Source organism: Coturnix japonica, chromosome 3 (assembly GCF_054131305.1).
Source record: "Coturnix japonica strain WE chromosome 3, WE-NBRP24, whole genome shotgun sequence".
Classification (NCBI taxonomy): Eukaryota; Metazoa; Chordata; class Aves; order Galliformes; family Phasianidae; genus Coturnix; species Coturnix japonica.
In genome coordinates, this window is record NC_140665.1 from 59,682,501 (window position 1) to 59,705,572 (window position 23,072).

Here is a 23,072-nt window from a genome sequence, read left to right on the forward strand (position 1 = left end):
TACCGTATACTGTGAAAATCTCAGGAGACCTCTCTTGTGCTGAAAGAGCAAACCATGTGTTCAGGTTTAATAGCACAAGTGAACAAATGCAAGTGTGTGGTGTAAGGAGGGGAAAGCTTGTGGGCTTGTGGGTCTCTTTCTCCTCTCCAGTAAATCTTCTGGGAGTTAACATAGTTCTACATCAGCTGTTTTTACTGAGTATCCCTCAAGGTTTAAACCTTGGGAAGACTGAATGATGTGCTGTCCGATGATCACAATCCATGACTAATTCTTGTCAGAACCCACACAATCAGTAATCTGGGAAATCAAAAATAACAATAAGGGATTTCCAAGCAGGTTGTTTTCCCTGCTGCATTATTTCAGCTTTCTCCCAGCACTCACAGGCACTCCACTCAAAAATGTTTTCTGACTTCAGCCAGAATTTAGCTTCAAATTCTTTAACTTCTCAAAATATCCATAATTCCAAATCTAAGACTACTTTCACAAAAATCTATGTCATATGAAGAGGCTGTGGAGTTGTCTGGAGTTTCTTTATGGTAACGTGATTGTCCCAGAGTTTTAAATTCTCTCCTGGTCATATTCTCAAACAGCAAAAACTTTTTGTCCAGATAAGTTCTGGATGTCCTGTCTCTGGAGGTATTCCAGGATGGGTTGGGTACAGACCTGAGCTGCCTGATTTGGTGAGGGGGCAACCCTGCCCACAGCAGGGGGTTGGAACTGGATGGTCTTTAAGGTCCCTTCCAACCCAAGCCATTCTGGGATTCTGTGATACTCAGTATAAAAATGTAGAGATGGTTCCTTTGCATTGTTTTCCTTCTCTGATAATTTACTGTACTGTACTTGGCTATACTGAGAGTTGCATCAAGTATACGAGTTCTAAAAATAAATACAAACCCATTGCAAATACATTAAAGGGGAAAAATAAATTGAAGAGAGTCACTGTCAGAGGAAAAGATGATGAAAGTGACTTCACTATTCTGGCTATTACACCTGAATTAATGCCTTTCACTTTTCACAGAATCACCAAGGTTGGAAAAGACCCACAGGATCACCCAGTCCAACCATCCACCCATCACCAATAATTTTCACTAAACCATGTCCCTCAACACAACGTCCAAAAGTTCCTTGAACACTTCCAGGGTTGAGGATTCCACTGCCTCCCTGGGCAGCCCATTCCACTGCCTGACCACTCTTTCAGCGTAGTATTTCCTAACATCCAGCTGAACCTCTCCTTACACAGCTTGAAGCCATTCCCTCTAGTCCTATCACCAGTTACATGAGAGATGAGGCCGCCCCCAGCTCACTACAACCTCCCTTCAGGTAGTTATAGAGAGCAGTCAGATCTCCCTGAGCCTCCTCTTCTCCGGACTGAACAATCCTAGCTCCTTCATCTGCTCCTCGTAAGGCTTGTGCTCCAGACCGCTCACCACTTTTGCATTGGATTTCAGTGCAATCCCAAGCAAATAGGCCTTGAACATCTACATTCTGTGATCTCTATATGGATTTCGATATTTAAGTTGGAACAATTTTGTTCTTATTAGAAGCTCTTCTACTAAAGTGCTCAGTGCTCCAAAAGTCAGGCTAACCTGAGCTGAGCTGGCAATCAGAGGAGGGCAATATCCTATTTGTTGTGGTGTTATAGCTATTGCTCTGATCATAAAAGTTCCTATTGTTAAATCGTTTGCAATTCTTGTGAGTGTGTATTATGAATTCAAGGTCGTTCTCTTTGTTTAAAAGGGGAGCTTTTATCTAAAACTCTGTTAACTGCTATCTGTGGGAGTATATTCCACTTTCTGAATTAACCATGGCATTGATGTCCATCTGGGTATAAGCTGACTGAGTCCATAAAGACTATGATGCTGCAAAAATATCACTACAATACCATTTCTATTCCTTTTTTTTTTTTTTTTTTTGGGGGGGGGGGGGGGGGGAGGGAGGGGATGGAGAGGGGGCTGGAGAAGGTTGTGCTTTGTGTGCTTTGTGTTTGCCTCAGGTTACCTGTGCAGCACATTCATCACACTGCAGGTACCTGGTGATCCAACCCAAGTTCCTATGGCATACTTAACAAATCCCATCACTGTGAGCTGACTCATCCAGAGTATATGCACTGCTCCTGCGACAACATGGCTGCGCATAGGCAGGACAATCATCTTGGGCAGGCAGCTGCGTGCTGGCCAGCATGGACCCAGCAATGCACCCAACTAATGAACCTCCTACTCTATTGCATAGCAGAGCATGACCAGTCACACTGTTGTCTCTGATTTAATGCTGTTCTTGCCAGCACTGCTGTCTGGATATCTTTACTATGTAACCCTGCTGTATGAGTCTTCTGTAGTCCATGGCATACACTAGCTACCCTTATTACACTGTGTAATAGAAATCTGAATGTGCTGATCCGTTTCTTCAGTCACCAAGGAAAAAACAGGAATTCTTCATTGTGCTGAAGTATCATTCATTGGGAACTGCCATGAATTTTCTAATGCTTTTTTGTTCTTAACTTCCAGATTTTCCGGAAGAAGGCAGTAGAGCTTGGAGAGAAATTACTGCCTGCTTTCAACACTCCCACTGGGATACCTTGGGCATTGCTTAATATTAAGAGGTAAAACGTGATTTTTAGTGACAATATTTTTAGGTAAAAGTTGATGTAAGATCCTTAGTTCTATAACTTAAATTGGGAAATATAAGTAGACATACATTGTACACACAAGAATGCAGACTGAATTGTATTTATCCACCTCAGAACTCACTGCTTACTTGTCATTTAGTATGTTCATCACTTTTCCCAAAGTCCTACATTAGTTTTAGTGTTGTTATATGTACAGTAGTTGCAAAAGGACAGGTGCTACTCTGAAAAGGTAAGCTACTTGTACTCTTATTTTTTACCTGTTCTCACTTGCCATTGTTAGGGAGTCCTTCAGTGACTACTATATCAAGAAGCAAGATTAATATCTGCTACAAGTTACTTTTTGGTTCTCACTCTCTCATTAGGAGTGAATATTGTCTCAGCTTTCATAATACTGCAAATAAATCTCAGCATCACCCATTACAAGAATGTGGAATACTGCTAGTCAGGGAGAATCAAGGATAATTTCTTCTCTGTGTGTGCTGATGGCACATAGTTTTTGTATGTTTGTTTGTTTGTCTGATTCCCCTCCTTAAGCATCTTCCCCTGTTCTTTGCTTAATGTATATTCATGGTATTTTTCCCACCAGTGGGACATGGCATTTGTACTCTTGCTGGGTTGGCTGTCTATTTCTGAGGATTCCCAGCAAGCTGCTCAGGGCCAGTCCTACAGAAATCCCTAGCATTGTAGTCTGGGCAGGCTGTCCCATCTTCCAGACAGAAAGGATGCAAGGGACCAAGAGTATGTGTGTGTGCTAGGGGCAGGAGGGAGCTTGCTCCTTGTGAACTGTTTCATCACTGAAGGAACTGATTAACTGCTCCTTGGTGATGGTCCTTGTAATTCAAGTAGTTACTTACATGCATGTTATTTATTCTCAAAAGATTGTAATGAGTTTTGCACAAGTTAATTGCACAATAGCTTGAGCTTTTACATTTGTTTTTAAGCTGTTACAAAAGCTTCTGAGTACAAAATCCTAGCATACATTTGTAATTCCAGCACAACAGTACCTTGTACTACATAGTGTATTTAAATGTTATTAAGGTATTCAGGCTAAAAATGTCTTATATGCAGCCCTTACCTAAATCTTCTCTACTAAATATTTCTTTTTTTTTTCTTCTTTCTTTTGGCAAATATATCAAATTCAGTGGCAGATCTCTATAATTTTGTTCCTAGCTTCTCTAGTAACAAATGCTGAGGGACACTGCAAATGTTGACCCTAAGCAATATAAGATGGTGATTAAAAAAAAAAAAAAAAAAGAAAAAAGAAAGGTTGGGGATCCATTTCTTATCTTTCACCAAAGTGGAAGAAAATCTGCGTCAAGATAACTTCATTTGCTATGGCAGCAAGCGTTACATTCAGTGCTTTGTTCTTGGTTATTCATTCCGAATCCTTGCACATCTGTCTAGATTTGACCTTCAGAAGATGACTCTTCCATAATACCGTGCGTAAACAAATATGCTGTCATCCAGGCTTAGAAAATGCTAAGCCACTGAAGCCTGAATATATTACAGATCTAATATGCCTCATTCCTGATTAATATTTTATTTGATTTTATTTTGATTTATGCTTTAAACTGGAGAACACTGACAACAAATTGGGGATGTCTGGTTATTTTTAAAAGACAATTTTTGGATTAACAGATGAGCTGAGTAATGGTTTCACTAGGCAAATATTCTTCACAAAGTAGCTTATTTTCTCTGCTTACCCTGTAGTATCAGCAAGACTTGCTCTCTCTGTGATTGCCTGTGTGCAAACCTTCTTTTGTCTGTATGTGTCCTAGTACGCCAAGGGCATCCACCTTGTCCTCTTTTTCTTTTCTGTTGTTTTTCTTCATTTTGTTCCTTTCTTCTTGATTCAAAGGCCATGGGACAATTGCTGTCTACTTGTGGAACCTTAGTTTTCAAGTAAAAATATTAATTGTACTTTTTCTATGGCTATAATTATAAGCCAGTTCTTCAGTATGTTTGTTTCTATATGAAATTTCACATTATCACTAAAGAGCATTTTAAATAATTAGATTGGGAGATTGTAATGGAATGTCCTTTTCTTTCTTCCTAAATATTTAAGCTGCATTTCCATGGTTTTTGATGTTTATGGTATTGCACTGTATCTTCAACTCACTTTCAGCATCTGTTTTTCACTCCTAGCTGACAAAGCTAGTTTTTAAAATTTATTTATTCCTCACATCCAAGAGAATTCTTTAGATATTTTGTCCTCGGAGCTTCTAAAACTGCAACTACTACAGCTTCTTTAAATAGTATATTAATGCTTATGATTCTTTATTTTTGCTCTCAGTGAGCCACGATAAACTGACTTATTCATACGAAACTTTTCATTTCCTTTTCTCTTAAACTTCAAGTAATAAGTGACTGAGCAACTGTATTGCTTAGATATTTCTGTAATACGTGTCTCCAATCTATAGGAATAGAAAATTCTGAATTTACGGCCCTTCCAAATAGTGAGTTAAGTAATCTTAAGAAATATCCATCCTGTGTCATGTTCATAGTGTCAAGTAAACTTTTTAATGTATCTACCCTGTAACTATTAAAAAGGAAGCTGTACGTTATTCAGACTTTTGAGATGGTGCCAAGCTGTGAAATACAGGGAGTCCAGTTTGTTGTTGGTCCTGTCAAGAAAATACTTCCCAGTATGGGATCCTGTACAATGTTTTTTTTCTTTTGGATGGAAAATCTCTATGTGTCTTTTTTTTTTTGGAAGCAAACCAGATCCTTCCCCCCCCCTGTTCCTATTAGTTCCAATAACATTACATTACTGCTTTATAATTAACAACCCAGAAGCATTTTTCTATGAAAAAATCATAGTTTCCATAAAATGTTTGCTCTCCATGCGCTGACCAGTAGAAGCGCTGTTTTAAAGTTATTTATTACCCCTTGCATGCCAGTATATAGTGATACTATTAGCCACTAAACTGACTGTTACATTACATAGAATCAGTCCATCATATAACTTCTCAGTGCATCTGGAACTATGAAAAATAGTTATGCCTTACATCTGTGAAAAAGCTGGACTAAATAATTTGATTGTTTGTTTGTGTTTTAATTTCTGGAGACAACAAGCTGAGGTTGTTTGGACCTCAAGCTTGATTCCTAGTGCCGTCATTGGGAGGATAATGTGTTTTTTTCCCTGGCTCCTTGACAAGAGCGACTGATTTCAGCATTGGCAGACATGGGGACCATGAGAAGTCTTGTATAGAAGGAAAGGGCCATGATGGAGTATTACAGATCAGGAAAGCTTAATGGAAGTCAGCGGAGAGGAGATTTAAATAAATTTGATTAATGTGTGTTGAAGTCAGGAAGCGATAAGATTTACTTGACATAAACATAAAATGTGTACTGTGTCCGATGTCAGCCAAGGATTCTTTGCCTTTTACACTTTAGCACTCATTGTACAGTAACAGTGGACCTGAGCTGAATTCAGGATTACTTATTTTGCAAAGCGAGACTGCAGAAAACCTGCTAAATTGTTTGAACAAAGTTGTTACTTATTTGTAGGTAATCAAGGATAGAAGTAACCAAATCTGCAGTATTTTTGCTATTGAATCAGGCCAGAATGTCTTATATTTATAAAACCTACTGTGCTTGATTTTTTAAATATATATATGTATAACCACATTTTGTATAGAATTTTCTTGTTAGGCCACAGACCTTGCCAGGCTTCCATACCTGTAGGAACATTTTCTGAAGCTAAGTATGACCCTGGAATCTCCTGCAAATCCTGTACTGAGCTCCTGCAAATCCTGTTCCAACACTGGAATCTCCTGCTTTTGTTCTGAGCAAGATGATGCACCCACAGAGCATCTTTTTTTCCTCCCACCTTTTTTGAAAGAAAGATAATGCCTTCTTAATTTTTCACATCACTCCATGTTTCTAAAGCAGAATGTGCTGTTTCTTCTGCCTTTCCTCTTGGATGAATTTTGAATGCTTTAGGTTTTACCAACACATGCTTCCTTTTCCCATGACAGCAGCATAGAGCAGAACAGCTCTCCCCCAGCAGCCCAACTTGCCTTACAAAGGGTTCCAGGTGATTTTGATGAGAGGGGTTTTGTGCTAAAATGCCACAGTGTAGCCAGGGGGACTAATGCACACCTGTTGCTGTTGTGAGACATACACTTTGGTATTACACACACTTCAAAGCGATTCCCAAATTCAAAACATGTTTATAGTTCATGTGCCTAAATCACTTCAGACACAGAAATTGGGTCTCATAATCTCTTTAGTGCTCTATAGTGCTAGGAAATCTTACTGTTTTCTTAAGAAAAGATACAGTTAAATGCTTAACAGAGTGGTTTTCTTCAAATTCTGGGACTTCTAAAATGTCGTAATCTATGCACTTATGGTTATATTCCTTATGTTTCGTAAAGGGATCTTAATGAACTGAGAAAGCTTGAAAATATGAAGATAGGATCCAGGCAAATAAATTCAGTAATTTGTTTTTTGACAGCTTAATTCTCCTTCTTAATTTATCAGAAATGTCAAACTATGAATGCTGCATGATATTGCAAAATTTTCCTAAACATCATCTTGTCTGAATAATATTATATCCTTAACAGAGATAGTGATTCATGCGTTTACTTGTCCTAGTGACTCATCAGGCTTTTCTAAAAGGGAAAAGTGAAAAGGGAGAGAGGAGGAGAGGGGAAGAGAGGAAAGAAATCTCACACATTGTCAGAAGGTTAATGTAAATTTTCTGGTTTGCATTATTAATTTTAATGTCTAAATTAAAAAAAAAAAAAGAAGAAGAAGAAAAAAAAAGAAAAGATTACTGAGCTAAGTAAAGGTTATTCAAATTTGACTATCATTGTAAAAAGAAATATATGGTTTAAGGGATTGTAATTAGGAAAAACTTGAAATGTCTTCACTGTTTGTCACTGTAGGGCTGTGCAGACATTGTGTTTAGGTAGAATCTTTAATTTTATCAACGCTGGGCTTAATTTCAGAGAAAGGAATTCAAAGTGTATTAGAAAATAAAGCTAAAAGTAATCTTGTAATTTGCATGTTTGACAAAAACTTGTGTGTGTGGTTTTGGCAAATGCTCCACTGGTGCTGTAAATTAAAGTGGTAACAGTAATAAAAAAGGATTTGGATATTGAGTAAAACACTGATATTTCCACTGTTAAAACACACTGATTGAAACCAGACTTTTTTCCTACAGGCATTTGGATCATAATATGGATTTGTATTAGTACTGGTTGTGGAACAATAAATCCTTGCTGAACTTCAGCTGTGTAAAAATTGTTTGTCTGGTGTTAAACAATTCTTTGGGGGATCAGATTATTTGCCTTCTTAGATGTATTGATCTCTCCCTATTGGCTAAAGAAGGCTTTAGACAAATTATTAAAAGAACTAAATTTTTGAGTTAGGAAAATGGAATTCCAGCCTGATTTGTAAGTAACCACTGATAAAGACTGTTTCAGTAAGGGTACATATTTTAAGCACTACCATTTTAAGTGATGCTGAATCTATTGATGCATTGCGTGGTTCATAAACAACTTTAGAGTTCTTGAGTCAGAACAATGCAATATTTACCTTAAAAATGATTCTACATATCACCACATTATACACCATGTCTTCAGCAACTTCTCCTTTAGAATGCCTTAGAACACTATAGCAAGTTGCTTGTGTTATCTTTGCCTTATTTGGAATGAGGAGTCCATGCTGCTCTGAATGACTAGTGCCTTGTGTTCAGTAAGAATCAAATGAATCATTCTAAATTTCTAGTTATTGAAAATAGCAGAATTCCTTTTTTCCCTTAAGTTACCATAAATAGATCTTCCATGTTTATAGATGAAAATAAGTAAGTTGGTCTGAAAGTGTTACTAAAATTTGGGTTTGATGTAGCAGTGCAGTTTTGGGGACAGATGTTGTGGACCTTTGGCAGTGCCTAATTTGCCACTACACAGTGCAAGGATCCCAAACTGTAAAAATATTCATGAGACCAGGGGGAGAAAAGAAATAACCAGGAAAAATATTTTTTTGCAAAACTCCATAAGGTTAAGCTGTATTATTCCATCAGCAGTTTCAATACAATACTGTAACCATGAATTTGTGTTAGAGGCTGCCCGCTGGTAATAGTACATCAAGAATTTGAGACCTATTGTTGCTACTGCAAAGTATCTTCCTCAGTGCAAAGTATCTTCCTCAGTTCAAGTGCTTTTTTATAACCAAGGGTGATAGGTTTTGGTCCCAAAGTCTAGGTTTGAGCAGTAACTCTTTCCCGAGGGTTCACTAGTTCACTGTAAAATAAGTGTGAATAATTAATTACAGGTTAGTAATTACCATACTGCTGGTGTTTGTAAAACTCTATGCAGGGATTAGTATTGTTATCCCTCAGCACTAACTGTAGGACTGCAAGTACTTCAGAGATCCCTGTGGTGGTAATAAGAAGTGGTGCTGATTGTTATAAAACAAAACCAGGATTGTGACTGTCCTATCGAAGCCAGATAGTACAGGAGAGCATTGGTCTTCAGTTCATGGGTTTAGTCCCATTCCACAGCAAACATTCTCATTGGGGTATTAAAACCTCCTTCAATTATTGTGAATTTTCATCTTGTATGTTCTTTAAGAACAGGAAATGACTTTTTTTTCGTTTGTTGTTTGTTAACAAGGGTAGGAAAACTTCTGAAAGTGGAAGGGACTTGAATCAGGACAAGTAAGTTGCACTGTTCTGTTTTGCCTTAGAAAAAAATCAGATGTCAGCACTTACGGTATACACAAGGGATGCCAGGGATGCCATGTACTGGCCAGATGTTTCATGTTTTCTGCCAACCCAGATGCAAATTAACCAGGCCCTAGTTGAAACACTGCCAGGATTTATGGGGAAATACATAAGGATTTGTAAAGAGCATGAGGAAATTTTATCAGATCCTTGGTTTACTTCTCAGTAATTAAAACTGCTCTTCCTCCTGTAAGAAACAGGTTTGCAAGGTTTGGGAATTGCATTTACAAAAAAGATGATTTTATAAATCAATACACAAATGTTGTTGCTGCTTGTGGCTTTTCTTTTGCAGCTAACTGCTGCTATCACTTTGATACTGTCAAGATAATTGGGAGCTTCCTGCTTGAAGTACTTCTGCGCTGCCCAGGAGAAACAAGGGATCCCCTGGATCTCTATGGGTACGCTGAGTTTCCAGGTGTCTTTGAGAGCTGAGCATGCAGATAGATGGGACAGAGCCTAGCTGAAGTATGTCTTACCAGCACAGCATGAGCCAGCTCTCACTGCAGTGACTAGGTGACCATTCAGCAGGAGGCAGTCCTAGGAGTGGTTGTCTCTCCCTGGGGTAAAGAGACTGTTTGGCCACCTGAGCTGCTCCTCCCTGGGAACTGACTGCTGGAAACAGGACTCCTTGGTGTAAGCACAGTCCCCTAGCAGTGGCTAGAGATCATTTCCCTTTCAATTACTTGTATCATACATGGCCATTTTAAAATTTGTGTCCACCAAAACGTAGTCCTATTACAGACAAAATGCGACTGTTGGAATAGTCTTCCTTCAGACGAAGGAAGCCACTGCAGTTCACGTCACTTCATAGAAACACTTTAATTAAAAGGCTAGAATTGTTTTACCTAAGAAGTTTCTAAGTGACCGATGGTCAAGAGGTGTGTAGAACTCATTTTGTGCATTTAATGTATGTACATCTTCATGATTTTGCTTGTAAAATCCATCGAACCTTTCTCACTAAGGACATTTTTAAATGACCATGAAGAAAGAAAAGAGCATTTGAAGATTCATTTGTGATTTTAGCTGAATGACTTTTATACTTCTAGCTGGACAGATGCTCAAAACTAGGAGGTTTTTCATAAAAATAATAATTTCAGAATTGAATGAGTTTGGGCTGTTTGTTTGCTTTTCTCCTACTCTTGTTAAAGCATCTGTATGATTGGTGGATAAATAAAAGTTGAGGGATTCCAAGCGTTTGGTAGTCTCACTAAATGGTTGGCAATATTGTGTATGATACCTAAGTAATACAGGAACAAGATTTTTCCCTCGTACCAAAAGAAAGGAATGTTTTATGTGCTAAAATAAGCACTAGTTTAAATAAGTGACTTATCTTTGTAGCTATTTTACGATATTCTAATTGTCCTAAAGGAGTGAGCGTGAAGAAGGATTGCTAACTATGTTTTATGGAAATCATAATTGAGAAAAGATTATTCTACCTACTTCGCAGAAGACTAGTTTCTTTTCCTCACTAAAAATACAGTAGTTGCTTCAATATTTATCTAAGTACACTATCCTATTAAAATGTATTTAATACATATATACGCACATATACGAATATGTACCTGTGTATATATATAAACAATTGTACATACGTATTGATTTGTTTGTGGTTTTATGGTTTCTTATTGCTGCTGATGGAATAGAATCTCTTCTTAATCTCCTCTGAACGATAATCATCCAGCTGAATGACTGAAATTCTACCTGTAACTGATGCAGTCATGATGTTTCATATATCTCCCAGTTAACTATTTCACTTATCTCAAAATTGAAGCTTCTCTCTATGGCACTTTGTAATTCTAATAGTACTCTGAAACTTTAATCTTGTGTTTTTAGTTTTATTTTAATCAATGCTGACAGGTGTTTTGCATAACATAACCATAGCTGCCTATGATATCTATTGTTCTGAATGGTTTCATTCAGAAAAAAACTTTTCATGAATAAATCACATATACTTTCAGCTCAGTTTTCCATTTAATACTCTGATGGGACCTTAAAATATAAAATAGGCATATGGTAGGATATATTTTTCTCCAGAAATCAGTTTCATCAGAGAAATGAGAACATTCATGCAGACTGCTTTTAGAATTTTTAGAGCTTTTGAAACATTATTTATTTGATCATAAACTAAAATTTATTATTTCTTAATTGTACAGTTGTGTTTAGCACCTGGGGACATTAGGACAGCTTGCTTTACTTTCAGGAATCTTAAAGTGATTGAAGTATTATTGGCTTCCTGGTTTCCAGCTCCAGCTATTTACACTGTGGAGTCTTTTAGTAGTATTTCTTCAGGTTTATGACCAACTGAGAACAGAACATGTCCTTGCTTTTAAATAATGATCTCAGCATTGAATCTCAACATTTATTTGTATTTTTTCAGTAAATCAATAAATAATTCCATCCATCATTAGCTCTGTTCTAATCTAATAATGTATTTTATAACCCTACCATTCCTCTTCCATGCCTCCTTCCCAGTTCTAATGTAAATCCTCTTTATTTTGGAGAAGCACACCAGTGGTCATTTTCTGTTCTGTTTCTTCTACTGAACTGTGATTCTGCACTTGCTCCAATGTATTTAATAAGAGAATCCTAAAATCAGATGTAACATAGATATATATTTAATAAATAGATGTATAAATATTGATATATTTGTATATAAGTACTTCGCACTACAAGGCAAGTTTGGATGGTTTAGACAAATCTGGGAGAAATAATAAATTGTAAAAAAAAAACAATTGTTCCTTACTGCTGAAGGCTATCCAGGCTTAATAATGTTTTATCTCCCATTTCTCTCGAATACAGAATTAAGTGTTTTTTACTTCTCCCCAGAGCACTTAAGAAAGTAATATATATATTTATATTTTCAGCCTTCATTAGCTATTGAATATTCAGCCTTCCTTTTCTAGCACCTAAGTTGATTACATGAGTTTTGCTATATCAGACTAACACAGATTGCTGCTCTTGGGCAACCATGATGTTGTATTTCCAGTAGTGCTACATCTGTGCTTGTCTCTTAGAAGTCTTGAGGGGAAAGGGAGTGAAAAGAATTAATTTCTAAGCAGCAACAAGGCTGGAGAAATAGAACATCTTTCAGGCATAAGAGGAAAATAAAGTTACGTTTGTTTTACTTGATTCTCTCTGCCTTGCAAAAGAACAATTGAATCATCTTTCTGTTTTATTAAAGCGACTTTTGATACCAGTATGGATACTGAAACAAGAAAATGTATGCTGTTTGAACTCTGCATTAATTAGATTAGAATTCTTTATCACTCTCACACTCTTTATCAAAAATTTGGTGCGCTGTGATCCTTAGAGTTGTTTTCCCTTAATAGTTCTTATTGCAGCTTGTGCTCTATGAAGGCCAGACAGGTTTGGAGTACTTCTAACAGTTTCTAATGAGAATATCAGCCAATTAAAAAATGCAACACTACTACAACTGTATTTTAATCATTAAAAAGTCTCAGCAGTGAAATCTTTCAATGAAACTAGAAATAAAACATATTTTTATGGTTGAAGATATGTTGAAATTCAATACATTTTGAAATACAAAAGTCTCTGACTTTTGTCATTAGAAAATTCATTAACAGAATTGTTAAGACTAGTTTTTCTACTACCCATATTTAGTCAAATCATAATTTATAATTTATTTGCCTTATTACAACTCTTCATTTAAATATCAGAAGGTGCAGCTTCTAACTGGGATATTTCACCAAGAACTGTGCACACTGAGCTTTTCACATATGGAAATAATTACAGCATTTTGTTCTGCAGCATGAATTAACAAAGATTGATTGCAATCTGCTTTTATTAACTCAAGGAAGAAAAGCAGTATAGCGATATTAAGAAAATTAATTATAACTTTCTAATCTAGTAATTAACGTGCAACTGGGCATGATTGCTGTTAGTGGGATTTAGTGATTTTGCAGTCCTGACAATTTATCATCTCTTTTAAGGTGGACAACTCTTTTTTAATCTTTGCTCTTTTTTTTCTTTTCTTTTTTTTTTTTTTTTTAATTTTTAAATGGTTTTCACAATTTAGATGTTAGATTTGCCCTTTCACTATAATGATGTAAACTGAAGTACAGAGGTATTCTTTACAACCCCCTTTTATTCTTTTCTACTGTTATACTGAAGTTTCTCATGAAGCAGTTGTACGAAACAGTGATTACTGGTAATTGACCTGCATATGTTGAATATTCTTAAAATGCTACTGAGAATTTAATGTACCTTGTAAATTGAGAAGCTTCCAATTAAATAGAGTTCTTAGGATAATCGCTTTCAAAACTAATCAAATAATATAACGATGTTAATGAAACTCTTATTGACTTAATTGTGACAAATTAATAAACCTAACCAATGCAATTACTTTAATGGTTATAGTAGTTTGCATTTTTTATAACCTATCTAGAAATGTTTTTCAGAAACACAAAAGGAAAATAGAAATTCTGTAGCTGTACTAAATTAGAATGACAAGGTGACTTGCGTGGGGGAGTGCTTGTGCCCTTCTTGTTATCTTTGTGAGGTGTGAAGGTCATCCTGAATCACCCTGTGCTCTTGTCTATTAAGAAACCAAATGTTACTGAACAAAAATTAGAAACAAGATCTGAACAGTGGTATTGATATGAGAAAATATTCTTAATCAGTCTGGTTGCAGAACAAAATGATGTAGTATTGTCAATAGCATTTATCTTTAGTTCTGAAGTCCAGAAGGTCTTCCAGGAGTAAATCCAGTACTATAAAGCCTCGTGGCTTTTTGTAATGATAAGTGTTTTTTCCTCATGATGTAGGTATGCAGTGTTAACCCTAATGCTTCAGTCTTTTCATTCTGTTTGATAGATTGGCCTTTATAGTCTTTTTCCTCCTTTGTCTTTTTTACAAAAGCAAACTATTATTTTCCTTTTCTCCTGATTGCTGATCAGTTGTGTTTGCAGATAACTGAAAGGTCCTTGGCAGTGTTAAAGAAGCATCTGGATGAGGAGCCACGAGATTATTAGCTTGTGGAAATGGGAGGATGGTTGGACTAGATGATCTTACAGGTCCTTTCCAACTTGTGATTCCATGATTCTATGATTCTCTTCGATGTTCAGTTTCTGCCATGATGGCCAGTATTTTATTCATATTGAGAATGAAACTGTCTGTAAAAGAAGATACTCAATTCTTCTGTCAGGAGAAATAAGGAATATTAAACAATCTGTATCTGATTAATTCCTTCTGGATTTTCTCCATTCTATTTTGCATTGAGTTGTTGCTAGAAATCCTGTGCACATTCATGCCAGTGGTTTGCCATTATCATATCAGTGTTGCAAGGAAGTGAGGAAGACTCAGCTGAGCATTCTTCTTGCTGCAATGAGCCTGCCTGTGTTAGAATGATTATCAAGTTCTGCAAAGACTAAACCTGAACTATTTATTTTTCCAATGATGCCATATAACTTGGAATGACTGTAGTAGGAAGCTAATATTTGGCAAGTCAGTGTTAAGAATGAGTGTTCTAATGAGGAAGTATTCCATTAGCATGTTCTGTACAGACATGTAACTCATCATGGGCTGACTTGTGTAAGGACAGAAGTCACTCATAAATATTTCTTGTTGAAGAAAGCAAGCAGTCTGACTTTTTACACCTTAGTCTAGAGGACTGATGAGGAGTATCATCTATATGTTTGCATTAGGTGTATGCATCTAGCTAACATCTAAAATATGCTGTATCTCCCGTGTTCTTGCTGAAATATCACATTAAAAATAGAGCAATTTTGTGTTTACTGCTTTTTGATGAGCAGACCTTGCTCACGTTTTTGTAGATCATGACCTGAATCAACCTGACTTAGAGGATGTGGTATAACTGAATGTAATTTTTAAAGATGTACCAGAATAGTTGGTTTGCTCTATTTTAAACAATCCACTGCCCACCAACAAACTGTAATAAAATCCTAGCACTAAATGTGAAAGACACATGAATGCCACTATAACCACAGGGCAAAGAAAACATAAGGCTTGTTATTAATAAGGAAATGAAGAGAGGCCAGTGAGCCAGCTAAGCATTTTGTTCCAGAAATTTGCCTTCATTGGTTTAAATTTCATGTTAAAATTACATTTTTATTGTTACACCTCTGACACATTTTTATGAGGAAGTTAACAGGAGAGAGCAATCTTCCTGCAAATTAAGTGAAAGGCTACTATTTCCAGCTGACATCTGTGAAACTGCTGCTTCATTCCTTGTAGTAGTTCTGAAAGAAATAAATGAGCAAGTATTCATTATAATTGAGCTTTAATGGTAGCCATATGCTATGTATCTCGTAATGGTGCTCATGTTGTGTGGTTTCTATGTAGTATAAAATATACATATATAGTATGACTGTTAAAGGCCCATTAATGTAACTGTGTTGATTCAGTACTTAGCCTTGCTGGAGCTTGTGTGTTTTAAATATCTCCCAGTAAGCCACAGTCAGTACAGCAAATCTGACAGTCTTTCTGGTTGACCTTTCACGTTGTCCATTTCATGTCATATTGCATTCTCTATAGATAATGAAATCTGTTGGAGCAAAGAAGATTTAAGTGTTTCACTTGGATCTTAATTATTTTTAAATTAATATTTTCTAACAGATAGTAGAATGCTCACTCTTTCAGCAGTGCTGTTTCACATCACTTCATAATTTTCTACTGAGGTCATAAATAAATGATTTTCTCTATTATCCACCTGGAATCAGTTTTGTAAATTAATTGAATTTTGCATAACTTTTTTATTATTCATAGTTTTCTTAAAAGCTTTTAGACCTGGCTTTGAAGGCTTAAATGTTTAGTAGCATCCAAGGTTTTAATGAGTGGAACAAATTCACAAACTTGGTTTTGGGTGAACTAAACTTCAGATAGTGCTTCAAACTTGCTTCTTATTTTTTCTACACTTAGTGAAGTAGTAAACAGTCAGGTTTGTGAATGGCAGATTGGTTTGTCTGAATGATGTACCATGTAATTTGATGAGGCTCACCTTAAAAATAAAAAAAAAATAAAAAACAAACAAACAAACAAAAAACACTCTATGGTCACTTGTTTTCTTTCTCTTCCTAAAATGCACAGTGTTGGGATGGATGTATTTTACTACTATTTTACTACAATTTTAAAACAAGCTTAATTCATCAAGACTATGTAGTTTAGCCCTCTGTTGCCTTATTTCATGATTTTTGAGGGATTTCAGGAATTAAATAATCACAGGAAGTAAGGCAGAATTCACGTTATTACTTTATATATTCTAATGTTGAACAGTCAAGCTACACCTAAGTTTTTCCAGATGAATGTTTGGCTAGCCTTTTCTTCAAGAACTCCAACATGGAGTTCCCATGCTTTTTCATGGAAGCTTCTATCAGTGCTTCGGTCTTCACTATTAGGAGTTTTGGAGGTTTTGTTTTGTCCTGATGTCTGTTCTAGAATTTCAGTACTCAATATTTCAGTGGAAGATTTCTTCCCTTTTACATGTTGGAAGAGAGCTCTTGTAATGTAGAATCTATTGCCTGTTAACAAGAACAGCCCTAATGTATTGCTTTTTATGTCCATAATCATTCTTGTTACTCTTCTCTAAACTTTCTAAGATTTGTCCCTGCTTTTCTTGAAATGTTGTTGGTGTTCAATACTGAACATATTTTTTAAAAAGACATTTCCATCTGTAAATAAAACAAGCCCTTTACAACTTTCATCTCTGAGATTATATTTAAGCTACATCATCTGCCCCATGGCATGGCTTGTTTGCATTTCCACTTAACATCCTGCTCACTTCCTAAAGCCTTCTTCTCCATTTCTGCTTCTCCAGATTTTTGGGAATGCAGCAAATTGCTCAGTAGTTTTGTGAATTTTCCAGGTGAATTTCTGATTGTTTTTTTAATTTTGTGAATTTTCATAAACATTTTTTGAGTAAAAAAAAATACTTATTTTCTCAGAGCCTGATTCAGCCTGCTGGTACAGGCTAGATTTGTTTCCCCTACTCAAGAACAACAGAAAGAGAAAACAAATGTTAGACAAAACCCTGATATTGACATCAATTGATATGAATTTTCTGTTATACTGAACCACATCAGTATCTGATCCTTTTTGTTTCTTTCTCTATTGAGCCTCTTGAAGTAAGCAACCACTTCATTTTCTCTTCTGTAGCTCTTTTGTATGAGCCTGATTGGTTTGTCATTCATCAGTCATGTATTGACTAAACGTGCCTTCAGTACTTTCAGAGTATTAGAAAAGAGCTGCAGAAAGAGCAGCTGTAGCGTATGTCATAATTTGTACCTGCCTATCCCAGGGTGGAGGAGGTTGGCCTTTTTTATTCCATTGCCTGATTCATCCATACATCAAAGACAATTCAGGCTCCGGTTTCTAGCCCTTTGGAAATATGCCTAATGGAAAGAGACAAAAGTGAGAAAAGGGAGACAGCTCCACTTTCATATTTACTCTGATCAATTGGGTAAGGTGTTGCCCTCGTAATCCCCAAACTGTAATTTTCTTAAATGCTTTATAAAACTAGTAACTTTTTCAATGTGTGTAATAAAATTGTGCTGGTGCTAGAACAAGTACACATACTGATTCCAGCAGAACTCCAGAAATCTGTTTTCTATGTCTTTGATTGTTCTATCATTTTAAGTGGTAACCTTTTCATGCTCATTTCACTTCAACCTTATATTATTTTCACTATATTGATTAAAATCCTATTAATTTTGAGAAAAGCTTATTTCACTACTGAATTTCACAACCCAACTCTGAGTGTTGTGAGCTGAAAGGATTTATATTATGATACTGGTATCTCAGTCAGGCCGCATGAATTCTCAGTGCAGAACTGAATGAATGTTTGTTCCTATTTACTACTCCTGTTTAACTATAATACGTACTGGATTATTTTACCCAGTCTGAAATGCCTTGCGTTTACTTCCAAAGACTGTGTTTAGTCTACACTGTGTAGAAACTACTCTGTTTCTTCCCTAATAGGAATAGTAATTTCCATGCTTAATGCTGCTGTTGAAATGCATTTTGTCCTCTCCATCTCAACTCCCGCTTTCTACTCCCTGAATATTTGTACTACCTGTCATCTCTGCTATTATTTTTATGTCAGTTACAGGATTTTAATGTTTGATCATTATTGAAGCCACCAGGAGCCTTACTGTTGGCTGTGAGTAAGGATCAAGCTCTTAGACACTGACACTAAGAAAACCAAACATTTATCTGATCCCAGAATAAATGGATTTATGTGACACAGCAGTGTGTGTGTAAGAAGAAAGAAGATTGAAGCAGACTGGAAGAAAGGGACATTTATACTTTTCTTAAAGCATTTGTCAAAACAGATTACATCGTAGCAACACTAGTCTGAAAAAGACTACTTCAATTTTTTTATCCAGACAAGCTGTCCCTCTCAATGAGCCAGATTTCTGTTTCCATAGCGTTTCATACTGCTGCTAAGAATCTGTGAAAGCAGACACTTGAAGGGAGAGGTATCCCTCAACAACAGTGGTGTCTCTGTGTTGTACATGTTTAGACTGATATAGATCTGTAAGTGTATATGCAAGTGTAATCTATGGCATTTGTAAGTTAATGTTATCATTGTATAAACATCACAGCTGTAAGCCTTGCAACAAGCCGTCCGGTATTTGAAACTACTGTGGCTATATTAAAAGGAGAAGTATCTGATTATCAGTCAGGATGTCAAGGGGGGAGGGCAGAAATCTGTAGCAAATCCTCAACAGGGGGAAAAAAAAAAAAAAAAAAGAAAAAGAAAAAAAAAAAGAGCTTAGCCTAAACATTGAATGTTAGGAAAGTTATATAAAACTGGAAGCAGAGTTTTATAGAGATGTACTGAGCAGTGTAGGTTAAGAGTGCTGATTGTGATAGTTAAGGCGGAAAGCATTCTTACGTTGAATGAAATGTGAAGATCTGAAATAAGCTTAAGACTTGGACAGAATTTGACTTCAATATTAAAAGGCATGGCAGAGTGGAAGAGAGCATACTTAAATAACGTTTGTCATGGACTCTTCCAAAAGTATTCTTATTTCAACCCCTTCTCCAGTGAAAACACCATGAAATACATTTTCAGTTGACTTCTCAGAGACAGGTTTTGGAGCTTTTCCTGGGGAATGGGAGAATTTTGTTTGTTTGGGTTTGGGAGGGGGGAATTGACTGCCACTAACAGTGAATTATGCAAGTTGTGGTAGGGAATTGTATTCTAGCACCTTCTTATTGCACTGATATCAGAACTCTAGACTTCTATTCATGACTTTTCATTTCCTGTTATTTTCACTTTTCTTCAGGGACTTGATTAAAACTACTCTGTGCTAGTTATTTATTATTCCCTGCCCTCGTCTTCTGTGCTGTGTTCCCTCTTGCTATTTTAGCCCCTGGAAATTGATTAATTAAATCTTTAGTGCATGAAGTAATAAGAAACATGAATTGTTTAGTTTATTCAGTGCTGTATTGTCAGACATATGTAGGACTGTATCAAATAGATAACTTTAATCAGAAATGATTACATTACCAAGTTTGGTTTTAGGTGGTGACACTGAAAATTACCTTTAAGCACGTAGCATGTCTAACAGTGATATTTGAAATTTCACACAGCCAGAATACAAGTTATCTCTCCCTTTCTCAACCCCTCCTTCATGGGAGTGCATACACAAGCTCACTGTTCATAAACTCCATTATTTTACCTCACCATGCCAGTTCCACAGGCTCTGGCTCCCCTTTAGACTAGCAGTAATGTGCTAAGTTTCATAGGGCAGACAGTCACAAGGAAAGGGTTGTAAAGTCCTTGTCGGTAGAGTCCTAAAGAAATGCAGTGTATTTCCTCTGAGAAATGCTGCAGGAATCTGATATAAACAAAACAGATGAATACTTGGAATGAATGGGCTGATGAGGTTATTTTAAACATCACTAGGCATGGTATCACTAGATCCAAATGTTCAGAATCTGTGTATCAGATCACAAACATAGTACCCAATGGTATCTGGTGGTTTTCAGAGCCTATGGAGTGAGTGTTCTGTTTTTCATTCTCAGCAGCTGTCAGACCTCAGAGCATGCAGTAAAGCTGTGATTCCCACAGGCAGTTTCACTAGCCTCTGCTTATTCTGTGCTGCTCCCCAGAGCTAGATGAGGCTCTTTCTTCTTCATCTTGGTTCTCTTTTCATTTCGGTCCCCACCTGCTTCTTGGCTCCTCCTGCTCCCTTTGCTGCTGTTTCCTTTTGCCTTGGTGTCCACTCAATTCACTATTCCCCAGCTGCCAGTATGACTCTGATCTTAGAACAAACAAGAATTTTTCACCATGGGACTGGTCCTATTGTCATGCGATTAAATTTTATGGTGGTATTGAACAGCGTTTTTTTACTGGACCAGAGCACTTTAAATTTTGTTACAGCCCATGACTTTGATGTGCACACTCCTCCAACACCTCCACAGAGACAACCTTTGTCTCACAGGTAGGAACCAACAATGAAGGAGGACACAGCACAGGCTGATACAGCATCCACTTTCTGCTTCCTTCCCACTTTTCTGTTAACAGTGCTTCTCAATCTCTCTGTATGTTCTGACCAGTTTACAGAGAGATCACCAGTGAAATGGTCTCCTTGAGGGAGATGAGCCCGCTTGAAATACAGTGCATGATTGTTTAGAAACTTGTCTTTTTGCCTGCAAGTATTGTAAGGAAATAGTTAGTATTTCAGGAGACCTTTAAAGGTGGCTGGGTACATTTGTCAACAAAGGGGAATGGCAAAATGTTGAGTGAAAGACTGCTTTTGTCCCTGGAAAATTTAACCACTCTGATGCTGTAATATGCATAGCTACTCTAAGGTGTCTAAAAAGCCTGTTAATTTTTAAGAATCATTAAAATACTATGACCAGTCCCATCTTCCTAAAACTGATAGGGGGAGTGTTTCGTCTTGAGGAAGAAAACAAGAGGCTGTTTCTTTTTCTCTTGCCCTTTTGCAGACAAGTCTCTCTATTAGGTTTGTGGAGGTGTGCCACCTTCATCAACTGTGAAAGACCCAATGGACCTCATGGAGAAAAGTAGGGTTCTTGTTTTCAGAAATCTTATGTTAGCATCTCTTCTGAGTTGTCCTGATCATTTCTCACATTATAAATGGTCAGACACAGTACTTGACATTTTGTACCCTCATTCTCAGCCTTCAGACAGATGATGATGAACACGTGCCTCCCTTACAAATGGATGTATCTCCTGCACTGGCAGAACAGAGTTGTCAGGAGATCAGCATGCATTAGTGCTGACACTGCGTATGACTAGGCAAACAGAGAAAATTAATGTTCTCAAACTAATAGCTCCTGGGCCAATAACTCTTCATTATCTCACTTGTTACAGTATACAAACCATTTGTGTTCTGTCTGACATTTCAGCATAGAAATGTTTCTGTCCCCTGTAGTACTGTAAAATTGAGTAACTACTTTTGTTGCTAGTCTACACACACTGCAGTTGCTGATGGCACTAATTCACTGCCTGCATCCTCCTGCTAAGTCAGCATCCCTAGGAATCACCTCGCCAGGTAATTGCTGGCAGAGATTGGTCTTTGGAGGGGGCAGCTCAGCTGAGCAGGAAGCAACCAGCTGGGCAATGATTAGGCAGGGGCAATGGTTATTCATTCATCATCACAGATGAAAAACTAACCAGCTGTTAACACTTGCCTGAAAGATTCTCCGAGCACCAAGGAATAAAACAGACATCAAAAAGTGCCATGAAGGCTAGCTACCTAATTTTAGTTTCTTTCCGTGTTGTTTCCAGCTGTTGAGGTGCTGTGTGAGAGATGCTTAACCAGGTTGTCGTAATTTTTCTTTTTCAGAAAAGAGATGCTGCAGACAACTCAGGGCTCCAGCAGCTATGTCTGCCTGGCTTGATGCTGCTTGGAGGGGGATAGGGATCACACAGGAGTGCAAAAAGTTAATTGCAGTATATTGAAAGTTGGACTGTGAGGTCTTTCATGCTTGCTACTAGTACTAGAAACACAGAGCTACAGAGCTAGCCCAGTCACAGGTTCTCCACTTGACTTTACAGGCAAGGTGCCATTCTGGCTACTCTTTGTCACTGGACTTGGAGTGAAAGCTCAGTACCGGTGGCTTGGGCAAGTCTGGGACTTCATTATTTCCAGACTTCATTATGAGTGCAGCTTATTCATGCTATGAAGAAAACAGAAAGTTATTAAATATCTTTGAGGTGTTAGCAAATAAATCATCAGTTTCACTGTCTGTGAAGGCGGACCCTTACACCAAGATGCCATATGTTGTACCCTTTGGGGACAGGATGTGTGGAGGAAATAGATTAATAATAAACTGTAATTTATCCTTTAGCATTGCCTGTGCACTCTGTGGTACATGTTTTTTATTTTAAAAAGTATAAGCTTCTAATAATTTTATTTACTTTTATTTTCTTTTTGTCACAGTGTTTTTCTAGTCATAACCACAGTTGAATAGCAGTATCAGTTAGCTGCAGGAAAGGAGAAAGCTACTGAACAGGCTTGCAGCAAATCTCTTCTCAAAGGTATCAACAGCAACTCACCATATAAATTCCCCAGTCTGAGCTATGGCATTGGATATAGCCTTTCTCTTAGCAAATTAGTAGCAAGGGATCAGCGTTGGCTTCTGGGAACAAAAGAAGCCATTTTTCATTAATTTTTATGATATATTGACAAATGCTTCCCTTTGGGGTCAAACGAAAAATCATCCTTATGAAAGCCTTTTTGGAGGTGGCAATCCTAAATA

The 23,072-nt window shown here is 37.0% G+C and overlaps 1 protein-coding gene across 2 annotated transcripts in view; it reads left to right on the plus strand.

Annotated features, from left to right (window-relative positions):
* Positions 1-23,072, plus strand: part of MAN1A1 (mannosidase alpha class 1A member 1) — a 129,248-nt gene that overhangs the window by 67,542 nt on the left and 38,634 nt on the right. The window contains exons 5-6 of one of the 2 annotated variants that reach the window (XM_085541762.1): positions 2,505-2,599; positions 7,797-7,876. In XM_085541762.1, the coding sequence (XP_085397888.1) occupies positions 2,505-2,599; positions 7,797-7,827 (126 nt within the window). In that variant the 3' untranslated portion in view covers positions 7,828-7,876. Of the gene's footprint in view, positions 1-2,504; positions 2,600-7,796; positions 7,877-23,072 lie in introns of those variants that run through there. The other variant, XM_015858710.3, reaches the window with a different exon arrangement.